The sequence below is a fragment of the Pangasianodon hypophthalmus genome, chromosome 12, assembly GCF_027358585.1.
Source record: "Pangasianodon hypophthalmus isolate fPanHyp1 chromosome 12, fPanHyp1.pri, whole genome shotgun sequence".
NCBI lineage: Eukaryota > Metazoa > Chordata > Actinopteri > Siluriformes > Pangasiidae > Pangasianodon > Pangasianodon hypophthalmus.
In genome coordinates, this window is record NC_069721.1 from 23522002 (window position 1) to 23549023 (window position 27022).

The 27022-nt window shown below is 36.6% G+C and overlaps 2 protein-coding genes across 2 annotated transcripts in view; both read left to right on the top strand.

The window, feature by feature from the left end:
* The window catches only part of ablim2 (actin binding LIM protein family, member 2), a 109360-nt gene extending 101340 nt beyond the window's left edge, over window positions 1–8020 (top strand). Inside the window, exon 24 of the mRNA XM_053238388.1 lies at window positions 2038–8020. Within this exon, the coding sequence (XP_053094363.1) occupies window positions 2038–2151 (114 nt within the window). The 3' untranslated portion in view covers window positions 2152–8020. The remainder of the gene's footprint in view (window positions 1–2037) is intronic.
* A 981-nt stretch (window positions 8021–9001) lies between these two features.
* Window positions 9002–27022, top strand: part of afap1 (actin filament associated protein 1) — an 83142-nt gene continuing 65121 nt past the window's right edge. The window contains exon 1 of the mRNA XM_034309456.2: window positions 9002–9140. Coding sequence (XP_034165347.1) covers window positions 9119–9140 — 22 coding nt within the window. The 5' untranslated portion in view covers window positions 9002–9118. The remainder of the gene's footprint in view (window positions 9141–27022) is intronic.

Below are 27022 nucleotides of genomic sequence, written 5' to 3' on the forward strand. Positions count from 1 at the left end.
CCCTGGATGTCTGTAAGTTATGAGTTGAGTTCTGTGGACAGACTGCTGTGACCATCATCACCGTGCACCATGTCATCTGTTCCACTCTTTAATCCAGAGTGAAATTCACTGCACGCAGATGCTGTAAGTAGAAAAATCTGCTCACGCGGTCAGAGCTGATTAAGTTTCGAACTCTGGAAGATATGGCTGGGTCCCAGCATGAGGGTCGTTTGGTAGCCGGGCTGCAGCAGTGAGGGCAGAAGGCTTCCTGACATCAAGCAGCAAAGCTGTTTAACAGATTAATGAGTAAAAATTATATGCAAACATTAGGCATCATTTATCAATTCTTTACTGAAGTTTTATGAATGTCTAAATATTTCTGCTGGCTTTATAAAAGTTTCAGAAAGGCTGGTTTTCTTCATATTAGCGTGTGTATGTTAATCACCTGTGCAAAGGGCAAAGCTTGTTCCTGATACGTTTGCATTTAGTAACTCCCACAAAACTCCATAAAAGGTCATATGCACAGAGGGCTGGGAGCACGAAAGGAGCAATAAGAGAAAAGGCAAAAGTGGAAGTTATTTTGAGGAAAATTCAAAATCTAGAGACAAATTACAGAAAATTTGAATTAGACATGAATTAAGTGAGGAGACAAGAAAATGATGTGATGTGAAAAAAGGTGGAAAAAAGATCTGCACTGTAACCAGGTGATGATGCACACCGAGCGCGTCACAAGGGAAACCGCTGTTTTCAATCGTTTTAAGTGTCTCGGCTGATGTGCTGGAAGTGTTATGCAGCGTTAAAAGAAGATGCCGTGGCAAACAGAACTGATTTATTAGCCACTTTCTGGTCTTTAAACATCCTTTTCCTCATAAGCGTGACTTTAATCTTCTGTCAGATGAGGCGTTTGTTTACGGTTTACGGCTCTGCGCAGACAGACCCACCTGTTCTCACTTATAAGGTGCCATTTCTTTTGCTATAATTGAACGATTAGTTTTATTTGTCTTCATTTATGGGTTTGTGTTCTTTATGGGCTCGCTTTCTTTATTTGTCATATTCTTTGATTAATGCCAATAAAATGACTAGTTTTCCCAAAACTTTCTCAGTGATATTCTTAGTCCTTGCAAATGATATGATTTGAAGTCGATGAAGTCAAAGTTTTACATTAGTTAATCTTCTGATGTATAAATTTACACCCACTCAGGAGCACGAGTAGGATACAAGTGGGGTTTTTTTTTCTGAAATTATGGGATTTTCATGAATACAAGATTTCTTTTGTAAACAGTCAAACAAATGATTTATGAGTAAAGCTTAATTAGTGATGCACATTGTTATGGGCTGTGGTCTGGTCTACAAAAAAAAAAAACTTTTTTTTTTTTAGTTATTCACATTTTGATAGATGTGTTATTAGGTCACCTGCACTACTGATATGTCATTTTTTGTAGTATGACTTCAACTTATTCATGGAAATTTGGCAAAGTGCAAAATATAACATTGGAAACACAATATGAGCATATTTTTTTCTTGGAAATATTGTGTGAGGTCCGGCCTTGAAAAAAAAATTTCACTCACTGACTGCGAGTTATTAATGAAACGCTTGGGACATCCATACACTAGGTGGCAGTGTACACTTAACACAAGAACCAACAATCTGTTGATAAACAAAGAGTTATTTTTTACCCCCATCTTTTTTAATTAAAAAAATTAAAATAAATTCAGCCTCTTGGAACCAGACTTATTCCCTATCATGAATTTTTGTGGTAAAACTCTATTTATTCTCAATTTTTTGTCAGCCATGTTGCCATGTTGCCATCTCCACTCATGTTGCTTCCTCAGAGTTACCCTACGTTCACACTCACAATTACTTAATGAAGTGACAATCATTCACTTTGGTTGTATGTACAGCAGCGACAGCAGCAAGCGACATTTGATTTGATATTTTCAAAAAAAAAAAAGTTGGACAGGCCACGCCCACACCCTGACTTGTCATTGTGTTACTGTGAACATTAGAAATGCAAGCGTTAATGATTTTATTAATTATTTTTTTTTGCTCTCTTTCAGAGGCACCTGTCCCCAGACGAGTTCTTCCAGGTGTTCGGGATGACCATCGCACAGTTCGACCGCTTGGCTCTGTGGAAGAGAAACGAACTGAAGAAAAAAGCTCGCTTGTTCTAACCACCATCAACACCACCGACACCACCACTAACACCACCACTACGCCCCCGAGAGAACTGAGAGAGAAGATAAACGAGGAGGTTCTCCTCAATCAGTCTACGTATATGCAGAAATAAGTGAAAGAGTGAAAAAAATATATATATATATATACATACATATATGCACTTCCATTCTGCTGCGCTGCGTACCTGCTGTCATAACGCTGAAGAAAGGAGGAGTGTGTTATTTACACCGTCACTTCACAGCCTCAGTGTTAGCCATGGTAGCTTTCTGTGCGAATGCCACGTTATATCTGTTCTGATGGGGAAGGAAAACCATCTACAGTGTGTACGTCTCTCCTGTTCCCTGATCTCGCTCACCTTTCAGATAACTGCAATAAGGATCTATATGTGAGGTATATAAGCTGTACGATTTCGTGTGTGTGTGTGTGTGTGTGTGTGTGTGTGTTTGCTATGGAAAGCCCTTCATCTCCATTTTTATCCAATCATTACATATTTTTCTGTTTTTATCTGTCTTTTCCTCCATTTTCCTCAGCTGCCTGTCACAATCATTACATAATTAGCTAATAGATATGATTTGAGATGATAGTGTTTAACCATTACAATCTGCAGTCATATATTTACATAAATGTACGAAAAAACACAAATTGGAAAGCATACGGCCTGTTTTACAGCCTGCCACATATTCAATAATCCATAGTTATTGCTAATGATTCAGAAAACACTGAGTGGCGTTTCAGTCCTATGGTTTAAATTTTCCGAGTTAGAACTTGTGGCCTTGAAATGCTGCCTTCACATGCTATCAGAATTATCGTAAATATGAGTTTCCCACTAGGAAGTTGCAAAGACCCCTCAAGCTGTAATTACGACTGGGAAACTCTGAGATAATTTTGATTCCTGAGTTTCTGAGCTGTGAGGAGTCCTAAACCTTCAGCATGGCGGAGGAGAGAACAGTTTCTGTACTGACTATCAGGTTTTGTTCATTTTTCTAAAAGCAGCTAATTGTTAGCACTTGCAGTTTTGGTCATATTCATCGTTGTATATCAGCAACCATTCGATGCATGGTTCTATGCAGGCTAGCTAACTGAGTAATATGTGTTATGGTGTCAAAATAAAAGTAAAAGAAAAAAGTAATATGTATGAATGAACCTGGCGTCGTCCATGTTTCATGTTCTTTCTGTCATCAAAGCATGTGAACATGACGTACTCGTAATTACCACTTGAGAATTGGAAAGTAGAATAATTCCCATAGCACATGAAGGCAGCATAATTCTTTCTTCAGTCTATAAATCAGACACGCTGTTAGTCAACAGTTTTTGAACATCCTTTTGGTGTTAAACCTGACTACAATCCTCTAGAATTAGAAAATCTAAGTAAGAACTGACTATAGGTGAACTGAGAAATGTTTTCTCTTGTTGACTTCTTGTTTTTATTTTATTGGGAGAAAAAAAGGCTGATCTGGTTCACAAATTAGGTATTGTTAGCACACAAGATATTCTTTTGCAACGCATGTGACACTAACACTGTCTAATATCAACTGCGAGATACTTTTGCACTTTTACAGAAACGGCTTTATTAAATAAGTGCACTCAACTTTAATAAAGCGCTAATTCACATTAGAGTCTCATTACGATCAGTGAATAGGTCCATAAATACTAACGTCTAGGGATTTTATGGAACATTTTTGTTTAATTTTTCCTCTCTTGTTTAACAGCTATTAGTGCGTAAACTGTAATAAAAACAAACAAAAAAATCTCCATGGTTTTAAAAAACTTGACATGCAGTATAAATTCAGTTTACTTACTATCTTTACTTACACATCTTTTAGTAAAGTTTTGTGTAAATGATTTCGTGGGTCAAACTGAACTAAAATTTTATGGCAAAATTCACAAAAGAATTTTATTGTTGTACGTTGATGAACGCCAGTGAACCATAAATTACCAAACGCATTCATGCTGCGTTCGACTCGAGGTTGTAACTTGTAATTCCCAACCTCCAACCAGTAACAGCCAAAGGAAACGCCCCCTCAACTACTCGTCAACTCGGAATAGTCTTCTCAACTGCGAGTTCCTCTCCTGTTTACAGAGTGACATCAAATCAACATGGCCGCTCACAGTATCAACAGTAAACAAAGCAGCACTTCTTAACTTTAAATGAGTTACACTGTACTGTGTTAGCTTTAAATCAATCAACATACAGACGTATTCGCTTGTTAAATCTATAACACTGACTGTACAGTTGTGGGGAAGAAAATATACATCACTCATCACAGTTAGCTGGCTAGCTTGTTGCTAACAAAAGACGAACATGTAGACGAGGGGAAAAAAAATCGCTGAGGTCAAAAATGATGTCATTCCAACCTGCGAATTACAGCTTACGAGGAAAATCAAATGCGTCATCACAGCACAGCTGTTTTATTATTAACCACACCCACAAAACTCCATAAAAGCTCACAGAGAGCTGAAAACCACAAAATGGCGACAATTCAATTCAATTTTATTTGTATATCACTTTTAACAATGGACAGAAAATAAATACATTCAAAATAAATTAAAACAAAAAAATTGTAAATGTGTGAATTTATCTGTTTAACAATGACGAAAGCGCATGTTGAAAGTGCGGCACACGCTAAATCTTCCAGTAATGCAGCTCAGCCATTGCAGCGCTTCAGCTTCCATAGACACGCGTAAACACCGCCTTCTTTTATTAGGTGCCATTATGTTCTTCTCAAGCAATGGCTAGTTGTTTTTTTTCTTATTTTATGGATTTCTTTTTGGAATTACCTTCTTTCAAATCATTAATATAAAATAAATGTTTCATTAAATTGGTATGTAATTGAGATAAATAAAGTGATTTAAACTCAACAGCATAATCTGTATCCACAAAATCTCATCCACAATTAGAAGATTTGAAGCCAATTAATTCTCCTTATACGGACATTTGCACAAATTCCAGAGCAAAATGTAGAATATATATAGAATATGTTTTTCAAAATAACTGTTTTTTTGTGGCTAAGCAAATTTGTTTGTAAATGCACCTACGAACAATTTACGCATAAAATTGCTCGTATCCAGCGTGATTAATGGTCCCAATGTCTGTAAAGAACTGTATGTGCCATGTGTTATTACATGCATACAGTATATAACAAGTGGCATAAATTCAACAGGAAATGGCATTAAATCATTAATTAATGAATCATTAATTTTTCTGACAGTTTAATGATTGTGACAGGTTTATACTCTGACATACTGCACACGTTATCCTGAGTTAGATATTTATCATGCTAACTGCGGTGTATTAGACGCTTACTAGCATGAGTTCAGATCTAACAAAGCATTTTCTAACGTATTCAGCTCTTCACTTTCTTCATCTTTCTTTTTTTTCCAGTGGCATCACTCAGATTAAAAATGGTGGTTTATGGAGTTATATCAAAAACCTGATTGATGAACCAATAAGTAAAAAATATGGCTTTTTTCATACGTTATATTATTTCAAATCAGATATATTCTCAAACTTTATCGGCACACGCTCTAGCCTCTTCGATCATGCTCTTCGGAATATTTTTGTACTCTATTTTTGCCGTGAAACTCACTAAACTCATTAAACTCATCAGCATCGCAGAAGGAGACACGCCAAGGTTACCTTCAACTGTAGCTTTATGCTTATATACATATACATATATATATATAAAAAACAATAAGCATTTGTGAAGCGGTTCAGTGACACATCACTGCAACCCAAACGCTGCATCTTTGCGTTCTCTGTTTCTGAATAAATGTGTGTACATACAATGTAAAAATAGCTAGAGCATGATATGCTGATGAAATGAAATGAGATCATGATGAGTTCAGACTGTATCGTACGCATCCTTTGGTACATGATTGGTTGGTTTTGCTTTCAATTCATTCATAAATCTGATTTACGAAAAGCCTTAATCATGTGGGTGTGAGATGAGGAATACACTCTCCAATCATTATTCCAAAAATTGCAAAATTGTGTTTTTTGTGTCTAAATGAATGTCAAACTGTAGTTCAAAATAAATGTAAGATTCATTAAAATGCCTTTGTGGTTAAGGCTCAAGTTCAAATCCTATAAGCTCTGATAAAGACTATCTTGGCCTTTATTTTGTGGGGATTTTTTTTTTTTGCTATTTTTTTTAAAGGTGCAGTTTGTAATGTTTTAAAAAAATGTATCTAGATCTGTAATATTCATACGCCTTTAGAGGTAACTTTAGTAAAAATGTAATTCACAATAATACCTTTTTTAAATTTAATTCATTTTATTTTTTAAGGCTAGTGGTTTCATTGTTCTGGCCCTGAAATTTACTCTAAACAAGTACTGCTCAGCCCTGCCCCCTTTTTTCCTTAAAAGGCAACTTACATGGCATTTTGACTTACAACATTGTTATTCAACATAGCTGCCTATTTTTTTTAAATAATAATAATAATAATAATAATAATAATAATAATAATAATAATGACAACAACAACAACAACAACAATAATAATTTTTCATTTCTCTGTTTTCATTTTTCTGTCCCTGAAATTAGCTCCAAACCAGTACTGCTCAGCCCCGCCCCTTTTTCCTTAAAAGGCAACTCACATGCCATGAGTGGTCGGTTATGTTTTTATTGCGAGTGCAATTCACCACACAAGCAGCAGAGGGCTCTGAATATTACACACTGCTCCTTTAAATGATAAATATGAATTCTTTCTTTAGTAAGACTACCCCGTTAAATAAATGTCTGTGGTGGAGATTTTTGTTGTTCACTATCATGATCCTTACATTTTAATATATTTTACTGCAAAGCAATAGAAAATGTCACGTCACATTTATGTAACATTATGAGCGAATACATCTAATCATTTGCAAAAAGTATGTGTATGAGTGAAAAATGATTTTTTTCTAGGGATATCTAGTCCTCCTCACCTGTCCTGTCATGGCCAAATGTTTCCACTCACGTTGTAGGGCGTATATATTTTTGTCACTTTTGTGAATAAATTTGTGCAGGAAAGGTTCCCTGATGGACCATGCTTTGTTGGGTTGCATGGAAGTTTTGCTTTATTTGAACAGCTGTTGGAGTTTTTTTTTTGTGTGTGTGTGTGTGTGTGTGTGTGTGTGTGTGTGTGTATGTGTGTGTGTATGTATGTATGTGAGTCAGATCTGGCCAGATAAGTCAAATACAGATGTTCAGTCTGCTTGTCTGTCTCTTTACTCTTGATTAAACAGTGAAAAAGTGAAAATCAGGACCCACAAGAGCTCGGCTCATAACTCATAACTCATTGGCTCATAGCTTTGCTGGAGTCAGGGTTTTATGTTATTCTGATTTTCTTTGGTGTTCATTTTCCTGTCAGCCATGCAGGAATGTAATCAGCATTTCTTTCTTTCTTTTTCGGACTGTATGAGTGTAAAATATTGGATCGTAGCTCTAAATAAACAGTGTCAGTGAAAGCAGAAGAGCCACATTACTGATTATGATTCATACTTTTTGGACTGATTGAGATTATCCAGACCATGTTCATGTTTTTCATTTATATTTCCTCCTTTTTGTTTATAAACATGTCTTTGTGTTGTTATACACAGCGAATGTAACATGAAAGCTCCAGACACTGAGATGCCAATCACAAAATTTGTTTGTGTGTGTGCGTGTGTGTGTTTTTTAATGAACTAACAATTGCATAACCACAGATACGTCTTTAGGCCAATGCTGTGATTTTGATGTAGTTGTGGCTGTGCAGCAGTTTGAGAAATATGAAGGTTTAATACAATATTGTTACTTAAACCTTTATGTTTTTCCTTTTCTCTTCATTTGCTTTGCCGGACTGCAAAAAAAAAACTGATGTTCATCTTTCAATAAATGTGTCATACAGCAGGATTGTACGTAGTGCTTTTGTACAGAGGGATGGACAGATGGGTGGGGTTTAATAATTAATTCTGGAGATGATTGTTGATAGATAGATAGATAGATAGATAGATAGATAGATGGGGTGCCAATAATTATAGAGCTGACCAGATAGATAGATAGATAGATAGATAGATGGGGTGCCAACAATTATGGATCTGGATAGATAGATAGATAGATAGATAGATAGATAGATAGATAGATAGATAGATAGATAGATAGATAGATAAGGTGCCAATAATTATGGAGCTGATGGACAGATGGGTGGGGTTTAATAATTAATTCTGGAGATGATTGTTGATAGATAGATAGATAGATAGGGTGCCAATAATTATAGAGCTGACCAGATAGATAGATAGATAGATAGATGGGGTGCCAATAATTAGATAGATAGATAGATAGATAGATAGATAGATGAGGTGCCAATAATTATGGAGCTGGATAGATAGATAGATAGATAGATAGATAGATAGATAGATAGATAGGGTGCCAATAATTATAGAGCTGACCAGATAGATAGATAGATAGATAGATAGATAGATAGATGGGGTGCCAATAATTAGATAGATAGATAGATAGATAGATAGATAGATAGATGGGGTGCCAATAATTATGGAGATAGATAGATAGATAGATAGATAGATAGATAGATAGATAGATAGGGTGCCAATAATTATGGAGCTGATGGACAGATGGGTGGGGTTTAATAATTAATTCTGGAGATGATAGATAGATAGATAGATAGATAGATAGATGGGGTGCCAATAATTATGGAGATAGATAGATAGATAGATAGATAGATAGATTTCTACAGAATCGTCTCTGTCCGAAATTAAATGGATCCCGCCCCTGCCTCTGTGCTATTGGTCAGCCGGACTCGCAGAGCGCGTTGTGATTGGCTGGCGCAGCTGCCAGTCTGTGCGGTGTGTTGACAGCTGGAGGAGGGCTGCTGTCCCGCACGAGCTGCAGTTTGAATGTGTAAGTGAGCGCAGAGAAGCAGTGGAGCTGCAGCCGCTTTCCTCTCATCCTCTCTCTGGGCTTTAAAATCCCGGAATAAAACAACACCATGACGGGACACAGCGCTAAAGGTAAAGCAGAAGCATCACTCTATCACTCTAAACTCATTCATCTGCGGGTTTTTTTACATTTATTAGCGGAAACTTAGAGTAAACGTTAATTTCTGGATGTGTTAGCTTTCACTGTTAGCTCCACATTCACACCTAGTGTTTACATTACACTTTTAAATATCATGTTACTTTCATTTAACACACAAGACAGCTCTCTCTCTCTCTCTCTCTCTCTCTGTCTCACACACACACACACACATCAGTGGTGTTATAAACTCAGCTGTTTGTCTGTGTTACAGTTACAGGAGAGAAGGATTTTCCTCCTTTTGTTCCCCGGTTATTCATGCATAAAGACTATATAAATGACACTGTAAAGCCGTTACAGTGTAAAGTGTAAAGTCAGAGGGATAAGTCAGTTATTTCTGCACTTCCGGGTCGCTTTTGTGCGGTTTTGAGGCGGACGCGCGCACAAAGAAAGACAGAAGGGACGTGATTAATAGTCGGCAGAAGCGCGTGCACGAGCGCTCGCGTGGTCAGACGGGTGCGCGCATCAGAGATCTATCTATCTATCTAGTCAGCTTCATAATTATTGGCACCGTATCTATCTATCTATCTATTCCACTCTATCTATCTATCTATCTATCTATCTATCTATCTATCTATTCCACTCTAGAAGTATTGGCACCCTATCTATCTATCTATCTATCTATCTATTCCACTCTAGAAGTATTGGCACCCATCTATCTATCTATCTATCTATCTATCTATCTATTCCACTCTAGAAGTATTGGCACCCATCTATCTATCTATCTATCTATCTATCTATCTATCTATCTATCTATCTATCTATCTATCTATTCCACTCTAGAAGTATTGGCACCCATCTATCTATCTATCTATCTATCTATCTATCTATCTATCTATCTATCTATCTATCTATTCCACTCTAGAAGTATTGGCACCCATCTATCTATCTATCTATCTATCTATCTATCTATCTATCTATCTATCTATCTATCTATTCCACTCTAGAAGTATTGGCACCCATCTATCTATCTATCTATCTATCTATCTATCTATCTATCTATCTATCTATCTATCTATCTATTCCACTCTAGAAGTATTGGCACCCATCTATCTATCTATCTATCTATCTATCTATCTATTCCACTCTAGAAGTATTGGCACCCATCTATCTATCTATCTATCTATCTATCTATCTATCTATCTATCTATCTATCTATTCCACTCTAGAAGTATTGGCACCCATCTATCTATCTATCTATCTATCTATCTATCTATCTATCTATCTATTCCACTCTAGAAGTATTGGCACCCATCTATCTATCTATCTATCTATCTATCTATCTATCTATCTATCTATCTATTCCACTCTAGAAGTATTGGCACCCATCTATCTATCTATCTATCTATCTATCTATCTATCTATCTATTCCACTCTAGAAGTATTGGCACCCATCTATCTATCTATCTATCTATCTATCTATCTATTCCACTCTAGAAGTATTGGCACCCATCTATCTATCTATCTATCTATCTATCTATCTATCTATCTATTCCACTCTAGAAGTATTGGCACCCATCTATCTATCTATCTATCTATCTATTCCACTCTAGAAGTATTGGCACCCCATCTATCTATCTATCTATCTATTCCCCCTAGAAGTATTGGCACCCCATCCATCTATCTATCTATCTATCTATCTATCTATCTATCTATCTATCTATCTATCTATTCCACTCTAGGGCACCACATCAATCTATCTATCTATCTATCTATCTATCTATCTATCTATCTATCTATCTATCTATGATTTTATGTGACAGAGACTCAGGGAGGTTTATTGTTCTACAGCACTATTGGGTTATACTCTATGTAGTGAGCATATAAAGTGAATAACTATGCACAAGCTTTCTTCTACAGTGACTTTTTCCCCCGCAGACACTGCAGTGGATTTAAAAAAAAAAGCTGGATAATAACAGATAATATAACAGCATTGTATTTAACCTAATCTTAGACTGGTATAGACTTGTGTGAGGAATTTGCGCAAGATGTGGTGGAATAAAATAACAGTAGAATATAGCATAAAAATATCAACAAATGACAGTGATGGAATAAATGCAGTCAAGGTAAATATGTCTTGGTCATATTTACACACTTACATTAAAGATGGCGGACGTTTGTGTGGCTCTCATAAGAACTGTCAAATTTGACATTTTGCTAATAGATAAAAATGTTTATGCTTCAGCTAATGTGAACATCTGATTAAGACTCTTCCTAGATGAGAAAGTGTTAGGTGATGTAGCATGTGATTTGGGATGTGGCCCCATGCATGAGTATGGGATCAGCTGGCAGTTTTGGAGACACACACCCCATTCAGACTGGAGATTATCCCTAAAGAGGTGGGGGTAGGGAGCGTGGGATGAGGAGGGGACACGCCACAAAGGCACACTACGCAGTGTGTCGACTAAATGATTTAGAAACAAATCCAATTAATCAAATACAATGAACCTGAGGCAGTGCATTATTATTATTATTATTATCTTGAGACAGTGATAAATCTTTATATTGGATATTCAAGTCGAGTTCAGAAGGTTTTAACACCTGTATTGTCAACTCAAGGAAATGCTATACCGGTTATTTTTAAACTGAATGTTTGGATTTGTGTGGTTCTGTGTGCATGTGTGTGTGTTTGTGTGTATTTTTGCGTGTGTGGGTTTGTGTGTGTGAGAGAGAGAGAGCACATCTTGGCTCTCACCGAGGAAGTTTTTCAGGTTTAATTCAATCTGCTGCTTTCTCTACTGAACAATTGACCTGAGACACACCCTCAGCGTCTTCCTGTTTGCTAGATTACTGAGTGATTTTGCACTCTAATATGTTGACATCGGGGATAAACAGACATTGAAACACTGAGTTTCTGGGGCACTGATACATTGAGACACTGAGACATTGAAACACGGAGACACTGAAACATTGAAACACTGAGATGCTGAAACACTGAAACACTGAGACATTGAAACACCGAAAGACTGAAACAATGAAACATTGAGACACTGAAACACTGAGACATTCAAACACTGAAACATTCAAACACTGAAACACTGAGACACTGAAACACTGAAACATTGAAACACTGAGACACTGAGATGGTGAATCACTGAGACACTGAAACATTGAATCACTGAGACACTGAAACATTGAAACACTGAAACATTGAATCACTGAGACACTGAAACATTGAATCACTGAGACACTGAAACATTGAAACACTGAACACTGAGACACTGAAACACTGAGAAAATGAAACACTGAGACACTGAAACACTGAAATACTGAGACACTGAAACACTGAGACAATGAAACACTGAGACACTGAAACACTGAGACATTGAAACACTGAAACACTGAAACACTGAGACACTGAAACACTGAGACATTGAAACACTGAGACATTGAAACACTGAAACACTGAGACACTGAAACACTGAGACAATGAAACACTGAGACACTGAGACACTGAAACACTGAAACACTGAAACACTGAGATGCTGAAACACTGAAACATTGAAACATTGAGATGCTGAGACACTAAGATGCTGAATCACTGAGACACTGAAACATCGAAACACTGAGACATTGAAACATTGAACACTGAGACACTGAGATGCTGAAACACTGAAAGATTGAAACACTGAGACATTGAAACACTGAAAGATTGAAACACTGAGACATTGAAACACTGAGACATTGAAACACTGAGACACTGAAACACTGAGACATTGAAACACTGAGACACTGAGACATTGAAACACTGAGACACTGAAACATTGAAACACTGAAACACTGAGACATTGAAACACTGAGACACTGAGACATTGAAACATTGAAACACTGAGACACTGAAACACTGAGACACTGAAACATTGAAACACTGAAACATCGAAACATTGAGATGCTGAGACACTGAGATGCTGAATCACTGAGACACTGAGACATTGAAACACTGAGACGTTGAAACATTGAGATGCTGAGACACTGAAACACTGAAACACTGAGACACTGAAACACTGAGGCAATGTCCTGCCCTCTTTACCTGTCACGCACCATCAGCCTGACCAGGTCAAAATAGTCTTGAGGAATCCAGCATTACCGGCCAAGTGCAACCCTACGCCAGGGATATGATATCTTGTGGAAAAACAGAGATAAGCGTTTGGACACAGAACTGGGTCCAGGAGAGAGCCTTTGATCAATAGCCAGATGGGAATTTGGAAGGGGTGTGTCCCAGAAACACAAGATTCCTGTAGCAAAGAAGGAGAATAGAACTGATTTAACTTTCAGCGTAACTTTTGATTTAGGATCACTTTTCCACTGCGGTGTAGTAAACCAAAACTTTCAAAACAACATATGTGACTTGTACAGATTCCAGATTGTTCTGAATGTTTGTTTTATTAAAAGAGAAAGATAATCCAGGATTAATAACTGGACAGTAACCATTACTAAGTGACTTTTAGCATTAATAAATATCCATGCTGAATTTCTTACCTAGTTACAAAGACAACAGAGGAAGGACATGTGGGTGGAGCTAGAAACAGTGTAGTCCCCTGATTGGACATTACAGTGCTGTAGGCTTCTGAGATCATGTGTAATATACCATCATCTTGTTGTGTTTTCTGTCACTGATTGACAATAAATCTAATTAGCTGTAATTACCTGTAACTCGTTCATATTTTGTGAGAGAAGACTTGATCGTTTGCAGTGTAAGTCAAATGTCTCTTCCTCTTCCTGTGAAAATACCACTAGGAGAATAGCAGCGTGTTGCATGCCACAACTGACATTAAAAAACCATCTCACCATTGCAAGTTGTTTGCTTGCAATTACATAGTTACACCAGAGAGGTCTCCAAAATCTCTACTCTCAAAAGTTACATACTGCTGCTTTAAACAGGGCTTTACTGATATGACTGTTCAGGAAGCAGCATTAACAGGAATATACATAAAACCAAAAGCCACATATGTGTATATAAGAACTTCATTTATATCATAAGTGTTGATGAAACATACACTTTTTTGTGATTTCTGAGATTTTTCTGAGAGCACTCTAAAGTTTCACCTTATAATCAAAAGATCATGATTTTAAATTCCAATTTTAAATACTCTATTAGGCCAAAAGTGTGAACACCAAATGATCACATTCATATGTGCTGGTTGAAAATCCCCATTCCAGATTTGGCCAGATTTAGCGTATGTTATGATTGTAGGGACTTTTTACATTTTAAATAGATCATACTTTTAAAATTTATATTCTAAATAGGTCATAACTAATTTAAAATTTTTTACATTTTGAAAATTTGATAGGAAATTATTCATAAAATTATAATTTTTCATAAAATAAATTCATTTTATGAATAAATCAATTTTTATTTTATACTTTAAAGGCTATAATTTTAAATAAAAATGTTCACTTTAAGTAGATCACAATTTAAAATTTTATATAGATCACAGTTTTAAATGTTATGTTTTAAACAGGTTACAGTTTTAAATTCAAGAGCACAAAACAAATCAATGTAAATAATAGGTGTCCCCCTAGTGTTTGTTCAAAATATCATCACAACCATATGATTGTGGTTTTCCTACATAACGTTCAGTGTCAGAGATGTTACTGCTGCTTTATCGGTGTGATTTTCACCAGTAACTGCGAGGAGCCTTAATATCAGCCGGCTGACGTATTGCTCAGCGCCGATGTTGAGAGAACTGTAGTAGAAATTCATCACTGATAAGGAGCAGATTGGGGAGAGAAACATAGCGTCGTAAATCACAGCTGAAAATACTTCACTGTGTTGTTTTTACATTCAATCAGAAAAGATTAATCTGTCTGAAAGCTCAGCGCAGGACGTCAGGACGAGTCCTCACGCCGTCTCCAGTGGTTCAGGTTCAGACAGGGCCGTGCTAGTATGCATTATCGTGCTCGTACACGCCTCGTTTCAGGCGTCTCTGCACAGAGTACACACTAGTTTATTGAGCTGCACCGCCGTGACTTTGCCCTGGTGATGAATATGGGTGCTAAAGTACTCCTGGTGCTGCGATATTTAATCCTGATAGAAGCAGATAACCTGGCAGCTGGCTCCGTTCTCCAAAACATATCGACTGCTGCCGGCTGCAGTGACATCATTGTTGGACATCTGGGAAAAACCTCCTGCTGAGAGATTTTGCTTAGCACACTACGTGGGCTGATAAAAAACAAGCTCCAGTTTTGGCTCGGGGTGGGGGGAGGGGTCTTAGGGTCACGGACTGTAAATCTACACATGATGTTGGGTTTCTGCTGCATTTGACTAAAGCTCACAACTCGGAATTTCCGACCTCGAACTAGGAAAAAACAAAGAAAACACCCCATTGAATCGGAATTCCTACTCGGAAAGACGGTCTCCTCAACCCTGAGGTCAGTATACGTGACATCAAATCAACATAAGCATAAACATAAACATGAGAGTCAGTAGGAGGATCTGAAACGAATTAGAGAAATGAATAAATAATAAAACAAAAACATGTTTGAAAGGTTGAGTCTTTATAATAATTAGGAGTGTAAGAATGGCGACAATCATAAATCGATTATTATCAGAAAATATCACACCTGGTGTGTAAAAAATAATTAATATTTTAAAACTGATGCGTTAGTAAGCTAGCAAGGTGATTTGGCCATAACTCTGAAATTTTAAAATATTCCTTATCTACGTCTTCATCATTAACAAATTAATGGTAAGCCTTCCTCAGATCCTGAATAAAGTTGCTCACATATCAATTGTAGGATATGAATTCTAATCGCAACGTTTCTTATTGTATCGTAGCAGATTCTGTGTCAAATATCTAAATGTTGCCTAATGAATCGAAATCGTATCGTATCGTATCATATTGGATTAAATGGTATTGTCATAAATCAAACTGCCTTAAAAATCAAAATTGTATTATAGCAGTTTCAGTGGTTTTGTCAAATATCAAGTTGTTGCCTTATGAATCGAAATCAAAATCGTATCGTAGCAGATTCAGTAGTATCTTCATCAAATACCAAAACGTTGCTATAAGAATTGAAATTGTATCGAATCATATCGTATCGTAGCAGATTGCTGACTTGAGAAAGAAGCCTGAGGTTTACACCCCTAATAATAATAATCATGTTTCTGAGTTTAGAGAAAAGTAACGTTCCTTCACCAGCATGTTTTCCAGTTTGTGATGTCACCGTGAGCTAGGGGCGTCGCTTATTCAACAGGCTTTCACAACTCATCATTATTCTCAAACAATAATCATGGTATCGTGCTATTTTTTTCAGGATGCAGGTCATGGCAGAAGGTTTATTGGTAGAAATGCAGAGGGGCCATTTTAGCCATAGCAGTTATGATTTTTGACTCGTTGCTATGGCGATATGGGAGACACGTTTCTGCGTTTTTCAGGATTATTAAGTATCACTCGATCTGAACTTTTGCCTTGCTGTTTTTTTTAACTATTACTTGGCACACATCTGGGAAAAAGAAAAAGCTTTCACGCTAGAATAATCATGTTAGCGATACTGTTCGCTCTGTAAACGTGAAACCGGAAGAAAATTGTAAAATTAGACCGAGAGAAAAACTTTGGATTGCAGAAGGCTAGAGTTCACGACTGATATTTATTTTTCATTTTATTCAAATGAAAAAGGAAAACACTAACCAGACAACACGGCTCATAGCCAAAGAACGGCTGTCATTTTATGTCAAGGCTTTTGTCAAAACACTCAATATTTCTTCATCGAAAATGAAGTAAAACCTGCTGGAGAACAATAAAAAATAATAAAACCTGAATAAAAACCAGCCTTAGAGCGGTGAGAAGTTCTCTCTGAGGAACCTCTACGACTGCAGGTGAAGCGGTTTTCCAACAAGTAATGTTTAAAGTGAAATAAATCAGATATAAAATGCTTTTAGGTTGCTCGGCTAAACATTTCTGAACAGCGTCGACTTTCAGCATTGACTATTTTACATATAAGACATCGATCCGAACTTTACTCAGGTAAATCTTGACTTAGCTCTCATTTTGATCAAAATTATGATCAAACCTAAGAGATCATTCCAGTGGAATTCTGATTTTCCATCATTCTCTTGTTTATTCATGTGTCTGATGCAATGCAGAAGTGATTTAGTGTAAAAACTAACTAAAAAAAAACATTTTTAAAACGTGAGTAGTTTTATTTTGCCTGGTAGCTTTGTGACTCAATTACATAGATTGTGTTTGTGTGTTTGTGTGTGTGTGTGTGTGTGTGTGTGTGTGTGTATGTGTGCGTGTGTGTGTAAGTAACACCCAGCTGTGAACAGCTGCTGCTTCTCTTCCTTGCTGAATTCCTAATCAGCCCCAGGCCTCGCCTGTTTAAGCGTCAGAGCTACAGATCAATAGCTGGTCCAATCACGTGAAGCCGGTAACCAGTACGTTTTGTATGTCCTGTTAGATGGCAGATGTTACTATGGATTTGTAAATGAATGTTCTAATTAAATATAACAAAACAAAACAGATCAAGCGATACTAAGTGTAAGTGTTTAATCCTAAGAGGTTGCCTGCTTTTGGCTCTTTTTGACACGTAACAAACATTGCTTCTGTTTCAAATATATAAGGCGTTTGTATAAAAAACAAAATGGAATTTCAAAAATTTATGGAATAAAAATTTCAACACACAAAATCCTAAACCTCTGAGGAGTGCTTGTTTGTAATAAAAAAAAAAACAACAACCCCAAAACACCCAAAAACAAAAACGTATTTTATTCACTGTTAAGCTGCTACAAGCGTGTTTGCAGTCACTTTCTGCAACAAGACGCAGTTTAAAGTCTCTACGCCAAATAATTTGATAATTATTGATCAATATGTAATTCAGGGTTATCCAACTGGCCCTCTGATCAGGTTTGATTACTAATACATTAAAAAATTTGAAAGAAAAATTATCTGCATAAATATCTGCCATTTTTTTGCCAAAAAAACCCAAATCCTCTAAACCTTTATTCAGATAGCTGAGGTCGCCTGCGTTGCTTTCAGCAACCAATTACAGAGATACGTGATCGATGACGTCGTAGATATCTAGCTAAACATATAACGAGTGACCTTAGCTGACTTTCACGGTACTTCATATTTCATTTTAAAACAGTGAATCCTGGCTACCTAGATAACAAAATGCTGTTCTCAACATTTAAAAGAAAAATGGATAACAAATTATTTTCATCACTTCTGATTTGATTAGTTTTTGCACCATTGTGAAATAAAAGTAATTTATAAAGTGTTAGTCACCTTTTGAGAATTTGACCCTCAGAGAAATGTAGTTGAATAGCCCTGATGTAAATTATTGTGCATTAGTGAGCAATATGTAAGTTATTGTACATATACAGTACAGTGTGCCACAGTTCAGTACTGAATGGATTCGTACCTGCATCCAGAACTATCTGTACCCTGTTTCGGTACCTGTGTCTGTTCTTCATCACCTGTGAAAGTAGATGTTTTTTCTGAACATAATCATGTTTGGCATGATTAATGGATTAATTATGTATTCATTTTCGACTATGTGAATAGAGAGCTAGTAAACATGAATCATGGCGAGGTTGTTGGCCTGAAGTAATAGAAGAAGCAAGAAACCCAAACAAACCCAAGGTGTAGGGATCGATATCACATCAAGCACGTCAACGAAACACTGTTCCCCCAGGACCAAGGTGCTACATAGAACAACACAGAACTACAAGAGATTTTTTTTTTTTGTTACTTTTCCTGATATTGTCTCACTTTAACTGTCTGTGAGCTGCTGTGATAAGTGAATTTCCCCACTGTGGGGTCAATAAAGTTTATCTTATCTTATTTTATCTACACATTTTTACATAAAGTACATGTGTAAACAGCACAAGACAGTACAATGACTACCAAAACAGGACAATAGGGACAGTAAGATACAGTGTAGCGCGGATTAGTACACAGTTCTAGTAAGAAAGTGAATCATATATGACAGTAAGAAAGTGAATCATATATGACAGTAAGAAAGTGAATCAGATATGACAGTAGTGCAAAAGAGTAACAATATAATAAGTTGCTGTAAAAGTAAACGTAACATACCATGACATAGTATTCAGCAGACCAGCTTATACTATATATGGACATAGCAGTTATTGGGGTAGCAGCCAGTTAGAGAATATAAGCAGTGACAAAACACGTGATACTATGTGACAAAGTAGACTGAAAAGATCAAGAGGAGGAGCTAGAGCATGCAGGAAACCTGATGGGGTTTAAACAGTATCTTTAACAGAGAACCTGAGGATAGCCGACCTGAGCGCACAGAGCAGTATCAGCGAGCGCTGTCCATAACAATGAGCACAAGAGAGAGAGCAGTTCACTTCAGCGAGCACTGAGCGCTCAGATATTCACGCTTCCTTTCGCCTCACCTACCGACATCAACACTTTGCTCAAGAGTCAAGGTGAAATTCACAAAAGAGCTACATTACATGATGCACTTTATTGCTTAGTACTAACTAGGCTACTTATTTCAGAATCGAGATGTACTAGGAGACATGTACTCGTATTACTACTCGGTCTGAAAACCAAAATGATATTGATGCACATTGTGTGTGTGTGTCTGTGTGTGTGTGTGTTGGCTCTGAGCTGTTTGTGTTAAGTCCAGGTGAACTCCAGAGTTGTGAGTCAGTGCCTGTGTCCTGCTTAGCTCAGCATGAACATTGGGAATTTACTGTGGTTAGTTAGCTGGACATTCACACACACACACACACACACACACACACACAAATATATATAGGAACACCCCCACCCAGCTGATTATTTTCCTAACATCATGTAACATCACGTTCTGAAGTGTTTTATTCCTCTTACACCACAGCAACTTTCCAATAATTACAATTTTTACTTTATTAACAAACATGTTGTACTTTTTATCCATTTATAGTTATATTTAATGTCATTGGAGTTAGTTTGTGTTCTTATGGCAGCTATAAACAGTCGTTCCTTCACCATCCTCTCGCCAAAAAACGTAAACTCCTCTGTCCTGAAGATGTCGTAAAAGTTACAGCTTTACCTCTGACTGTTACAAAGCGCTGACACTGGAGACTCCTTCCATAACTTGATCAATAATGACCAATCGCAATCCAGACTTCAACAGCACTGTGGTTTATATTTAGTACAATAATACCTTTCCGTTGTGATGACTCTCTTCTCCTCTCTCCTGCTGTCTGTCTGCTTTCTTATTTTCCTATTTGCCCACGTGCCTTCTTCATCCACCATTCTTTTTTCCTCCAAATTCTTTCTTTATTGAAAACAAGTACCAGGTGTGTGTTGTGTGTGCTGGTCATGCAGGTGTACACCTAAACGCCAGGTATTTAAAGCCCTTAGGCATCGTTTTCTGTGCTCATCTCTCCTTCCTTATTCACTTTTTTTGGTTTCAGGTTCCACTTCACTGCAGAGCGTTTTATTGAAAATTCCTTTCTGCGGTGCATACCCGCGATTCCACAGCACAGGCACACACACACACACACACACACACACGCACACACACACACACACACACACACACACACCTATTTCTCCTTATAACTTTTTTTGTGATTCTTTTTTCTTTTTTTTTTTTTTTTTTTTTACATTCCACTGATTTTAAACAAAAAACCCAACACACCCTTTTAAAAATTAGCCATAATTGAGCCATAAGTGTGTGTGTGTGTGTGTGATATCAATATCAAGATAAATTATGTCAAAATACACTTTTTTGACATTTTTTTTTGTAAAAATATAAAAACTTTACAACATGCTACAAACTTTACATGCTACAAAACTTTACAAATTTACAAAATGCTATAAAACCTTACAACTTTAAAACATACAGCAAAACTTTACAATTGTACAGCATACTACAAAACTTTTCAACATACTACAAAACTTTACAACTTGACAGCACACAACAAGATTTTCAACATACTACAGAACTTTACAACCATATAACATTCTACAAAACCTTTAAACATATTACAAAACTTTACAACACTACAGCATACAACAAAACCTTTCAACATACCACAATACTACAAAACTTTTCAACATACCACAATACTACAAAACTTTTCAACATACCACAATACTACAAAACTTTTCAACATACTGCAGAACTTTACAACCATATAGCATTCTACAAAACCTTTAAACATATTACAAAGGTGCAAAGTTTTGTAGTAGTTTATTTTACTATCTACTATACATATGTACTGTGTTGTAAAGTTTTGTAATATATTGTAAAGTTGTAATTGCAGAAATGTCTTTAAGTATCCTGATACAATATTCCTTTCATGTTCTAGGAAACGTGTGAACATTTGTTAGGTAACTTATTTTTAACTGGGTGTTTCCCGCAGTCGAGGCCTGAAGCTATGGGGTTGACTTGCATGAATACACTCTCTCTCTCCCACACACACACACACACACACACACACACACCCCAAACACCCATCCTCCTGCAGAGAGTGAACCTCAGACCCAAAGATACTTCACGTGCCACAAAGAAGCCGTTGTGCTCTCGAGTGCAGATCGGATTGGTAGTATGTGCCAGAGCTGAAAACTTTTCACACACACACACACACACACGTCTCACATTCCTGCACCAAAACTGAAAGAGAGCGAGCAGATCGAATGGATTATGGTGTTTATTGAAGAGACCAGAACATATGAGGTGTATTGTGTTGTGTTTAGATGATATCACCGAGCTCATTGTGCTCGAGTTCAAGGGTCGAGTGAAGCTTTGAAGTTAAGCCTGTGAGCTACGCAGGAGATATATCACAGTGGGATTAACACACACATACTCTCTGTGTGTTTGTGTGTGTGGTGAAATCTTTGTTGCGTTCAGGAGAGCCTCAGAGAGCCGTCCTCGGCAGCTGTGGTTCAGTCTCGACCAGGAGTAGACCTGTGAGAACTGAGACGAGGTTTTCATCTATTTTCATCTGGACCTGTGTCTCATGATCTATACAAACCCACAGGCAGTTAAACACACACACTCACACACACACACACACACACATGATGTAGGATTCAGACCCATTGTTCAGTGTCTGCTGTCTTTAATCTTTATAACCCTGAACCACAAGGTGTGAAGTGTTTTAAGAGCTCTGTTGTTATTTTGACTCAATAACTTGCTATTTCAAGATATTATCTTGCTATTACGACTTAGTAGCTTGTTCTTATGATTGACTACCTTATTATTTCAAGATATCTCCTTATTATGACTTAGCAACCCTTTATTTCGATTTACTAACTCGTTATTTCAAGGTATTATCTCATTATTAAAATGCCATGCCAATATAATTGCTATGATAGCTTTAGGACTGCAATTGCCATGAAGTTTTGCACTCAAGTCTCCATCAGTGAACAGTTGATAACTTCAACAAAATAGACTTCATGTGAAAACTGTAATGAATTTCCTGGTTACACAATTGCACTATTTGTGCATGTAGTACACAGTTATAGAAGGGAATGATTTATAATCGCACTCTCGGGTGTCACCCAGATGAGGATGGTTCCCTTTTGAGTCTGGTTCCTCTCAAGGTTTCTTCTTCATATCGTCTCAGGGAGTTTTTCCTCACCAGCATCACCTCTGGCTTGCTCATTAGGAATAAAGTTATACATGTAAAATTTATATCTGGAATTTATATATATCTCTGTAAAGGTGCTTTGTGACAGCATCCATTGTTAAAAGAATTGAAAAATTAAAAGAATTGGTAAAATTGAATTGAATTATGACTTATTGACTCGTTTTTACAACTTACTAACTCATTATTTCAACATATCTCATTATTAAGACTTAGAGACTCATTATTATGACTTAGTAACTTCTTATTATGAATTAATAATTTTATTCTTTATTTCAAGAGATTCTCATTCTTAAGACTAAGTAACTCTTTATTTCAAGATATCTCATTATTACGACTTAGTAACTTGTTATTTAGACCTACAGACTCATTATTAGGAGTTAATATCTTGTAATTGCTCCAACTCATTATTACAACTTACTAATTCATTATTTTGACATTCTAACTTATTATTTCAAGATGTTTCGTTGTTACGACTGACTAACTCATTGTTATGAATTACTAACTTGTTATTAGGGCTTACTATCATTATTTCAAGATATCTCATTATTATGAGTTAGTAACTGAGTAATAACAAGTTAGCAAGTTATAAAAAGCAAGTTAGTAAGTCGAAATAGCGAGATAATATCTTGAAATAGCGAGCTACTATGTCAAAAAATATATATTTAAAGAAATAATGAGATACTATAGAGTCAAAAAAATAAAAAAAATTCACACCTTGCAGGTAAGGACTTCATCTATTACCCAGAATGCCATTTAACTACCTGCTGATCGTGGTGCTGATGGGATTTAACCCTCGCTTCATAACCCTCGCTACCTAAAGAGAACGATGCAGCGGCGCTTTACTGATTACATTAATCAACTGATTTATGACGTTTAGACATTCCTCACTGGTTACTGCTGCTTTTTATTTTTACATGATGTTTCTGTTTTGGATCACACACACACACACACACACACACACACACACCTCCAATGCAGAGCAATTCGGTTAGAACCCATATATAGCAAAAAGCTGGATTGATGTTACTTTCGAGCTCTTTGCCAGGATTAGAGCTCATGTTTGGCGCAGCGGAATTACACAGGCATGCGAATACATGCTCACACACACAAACACACACACACACAGAAAGAGAGAGAGAGAGAACAGGGCAATACACAAGCAGAGTACACAACTGAGGGGGTGATATGGTGAGACATCACTGTGTGTGTGTGTGTGTGTGTGTGTTTAAAAGAGAGACACATTATCATAACACTCTCATCCTGTCCTCATATTCGTGTCTCTCTCAGCGTTTAGGTAATCTCCTCTATTTGTTGTTTCTATCACTTGGACTGTTGAAGTCCTGCAGATGTTCCTCTGAGATGGCTCACACTTTCTTCTTCTTCTTCTTCTTCACTCTCTCTCTCTCTATCTGTCTGTATCTGACTCATGTTTTGCTGAAGGCTGAGGTATCTTTGCTTTACAGTAAGTGCATCAGCGCTGAAGGTCATGTCAGATGAATAGTTTAGATATTGGTGTCACTGTACAGATGGTCTGCGAGCAGAGGAAAGCTGACAGCTGGAGTGACTCCTACGTCTTGATCTTGCTTTCTTCTCTCCTCAGCCTCCCACGACTCACTGTACAAGCTTATGCTTAAACACTGACGTCGTCCAAGAACGTTGGATCAGTATCGCATTAGGTCATTATGTCTGTTTTCCGCCTCACTTCGCTGGCTAGTCAGTTCAGTTAAATTCATTTTATTTGTACATCGCTTTTAACACTGGACATCATCATGAAGCAGCTTTACAGAAATCCAGATGTTGATTTAGATCCCTTAATAGGCTTGTGTGATATAATGTTATTATCGTTCCTAGGTGATAATACGTTGCAGTGATATCCAGTGATCTTTATCACATGTTATATTATATTACCAGACCTGACAACCTTTACGAATTTTGTGTAGAAGCTCCACAATTTAACATCAGAGTACATGATTATGCCAAAAAAAAAAGTAGTCTTTTTTTCTCTCCAATAAAACAGCAGACGAGAGAATCAACATGTAAATCTGGAATGATCTGCGCATGTGTTTTGAACTCTCCGATATTAACCGATACTTCCTAGAAGCCCCGCCCACTTCCCCAATCTCACGTGCTCTCGACTCACGTGGAGATGGTCGCTGTCTGTCACGGTAAAGTGAAGAATATTTTGAGTTCGTTCATGTGAAATAACATCTATTAGTGTATGTTCCACTTAGCTAACCTCAGCCGAATGTATATTTAACGTCGCTTAACTATATTTATTAGGGATGACACCAAAATTGGTCAAAACTGATTTTTCGATTTTTGGATTTTTGAAAGAGAAAAAAAAAAGATTTTGCCCCAAAAGGTTAAACAACGAAGTGCCAGATCTAACACTTTACACAAAATGTTAATGATGATGATAAATAGAAAGTGATTGAATACACTGGTTTTTTTTTTTTTTTGGTTTTTTTTTGCTTTTATGCTTGGGGGCGGGATCTCAGCAAATGTCAGCCATGTGGACATTCAGCAATCTGTTTGTAAAAAAAAAAATTGACATGTGACCAAATGTGATGAAATGTTATATATATTTTTTAAACTGTTTACTGCACATTACCCAACTGCACTGTCTATAACATTATTACACTCTCCCGTACTGTCCTTAAACCTGAAATTTAGGTAGGTCACGTATGCGGAAGAGGGCAGACAGCACTTTCTGCCAAGTTTGAGAAAAAATATGCAAAAACAAAAACACGTAGTATTTGGAAGCTAGGATGTGAAAAGGAAAACAAATATAAAATATAATCAGATTGTTTGTTTTATTGCAGCTCATTGCCAATGTCGAAATCTCTTTGAAATGATAAGAAATGAGGCGGGGCTTATTGCTCCATCAGTTAAATAAAGAGCTGTATCTGATCTAGATCTGTTCTTAGCGCTGAAATGTTGCTGCCATTTACACCATCTGCAGCCGTTTATTTATTCAATGTGTTTAATTTAATGTGTCAGGACAAATTTTTTCACATGTGAAAACAAACTCGGGTAGTAAAGCGAGGCTGAGTCCAAAACACTCGTTTGTAAACACCACAACTTTATTATCGTTTCAGTAATCCCCCTTTCTCTCTGATAACAAACTTTTTCTATTTCCTCTGACTGAAATACAACATCCCACAAGTGTGCTGTTATAAGCATCCTTTGTGTGTGTGTGTGTGTGTGTGTGTGTGTGTGTGTGTGTGTTGGTTCAGAAAGTCTAGCTTTTCAACAGTACTGGTTTGTGAAATTTAGTTGCATTTAAAATGACTAAAAATAAACAGTAACACTTTCCATGAAGGTCATATGCATATATTCCTTACCTGTTATAAGGCATTATTCACACTGTTATTATTGATGAAAAGGCATTACAGTTCGTAGCAGTGTTTATAATGCATAAATTGTTAACAGAATGCATTATAAGCTCAGTATCAATACTGAAGAAATTCGTTAACATTTTCCGTGAAGGACATACAGTATGTGTAATGAATTACGAATACATTCGTAAGGTTATAATGTATTCATAAGCCTTGTTATAGGCCTCGTTGTAATTATTTATGAAAAGGCATTACAGTTTGTAGCAATTGTTAAAAGAATGCATTATATATAGAGTAAGTGGTGTAAGTGGTGCTTATAACACATTATATCACCGTTACATTTTCTCATAATGCTCATATGTGATATAACAATATTTATAGCAATGTGTATAATACCTTATGAATGCTTTATAACATGATACGTAGGTCTTCGTAGTTTATTGTAGGTATGACGTTCATAGAAAATGAAAAAACAGACATTCTGCCGCCAGTTTCTAAATCCTTTTTTCTTTGGTGATGGTGTTATAACATGTTATGAGCACTACTTATAATTCATCATGGTAACAATTCATAATGCATAATAAATATTGCTATAAAGTGTAATGATTTTCATAAATACATAAGGTATTATAACGGTGTGTATAATACAATAATTCACCAAAAGCTTGATTTTAACGATAAAGCATTTATTTTACACGTTTATTAAATTTCCTGAATTAAATGATTCCTTCATCAAGAAATTTAAACGATTCGGAAACGCCCCTAATCCTATACTCATTTGCATACTGTAACATGATAGGCTCTTATATTTTATGACACAATATCAATATTTAAGGATTAAGAATAAAATAATAACTCACTCACGCACTCTGTGTTAGACTTTATTACCTCTAAAGTAGTGTTGAGGTACTGTGTGTGAATT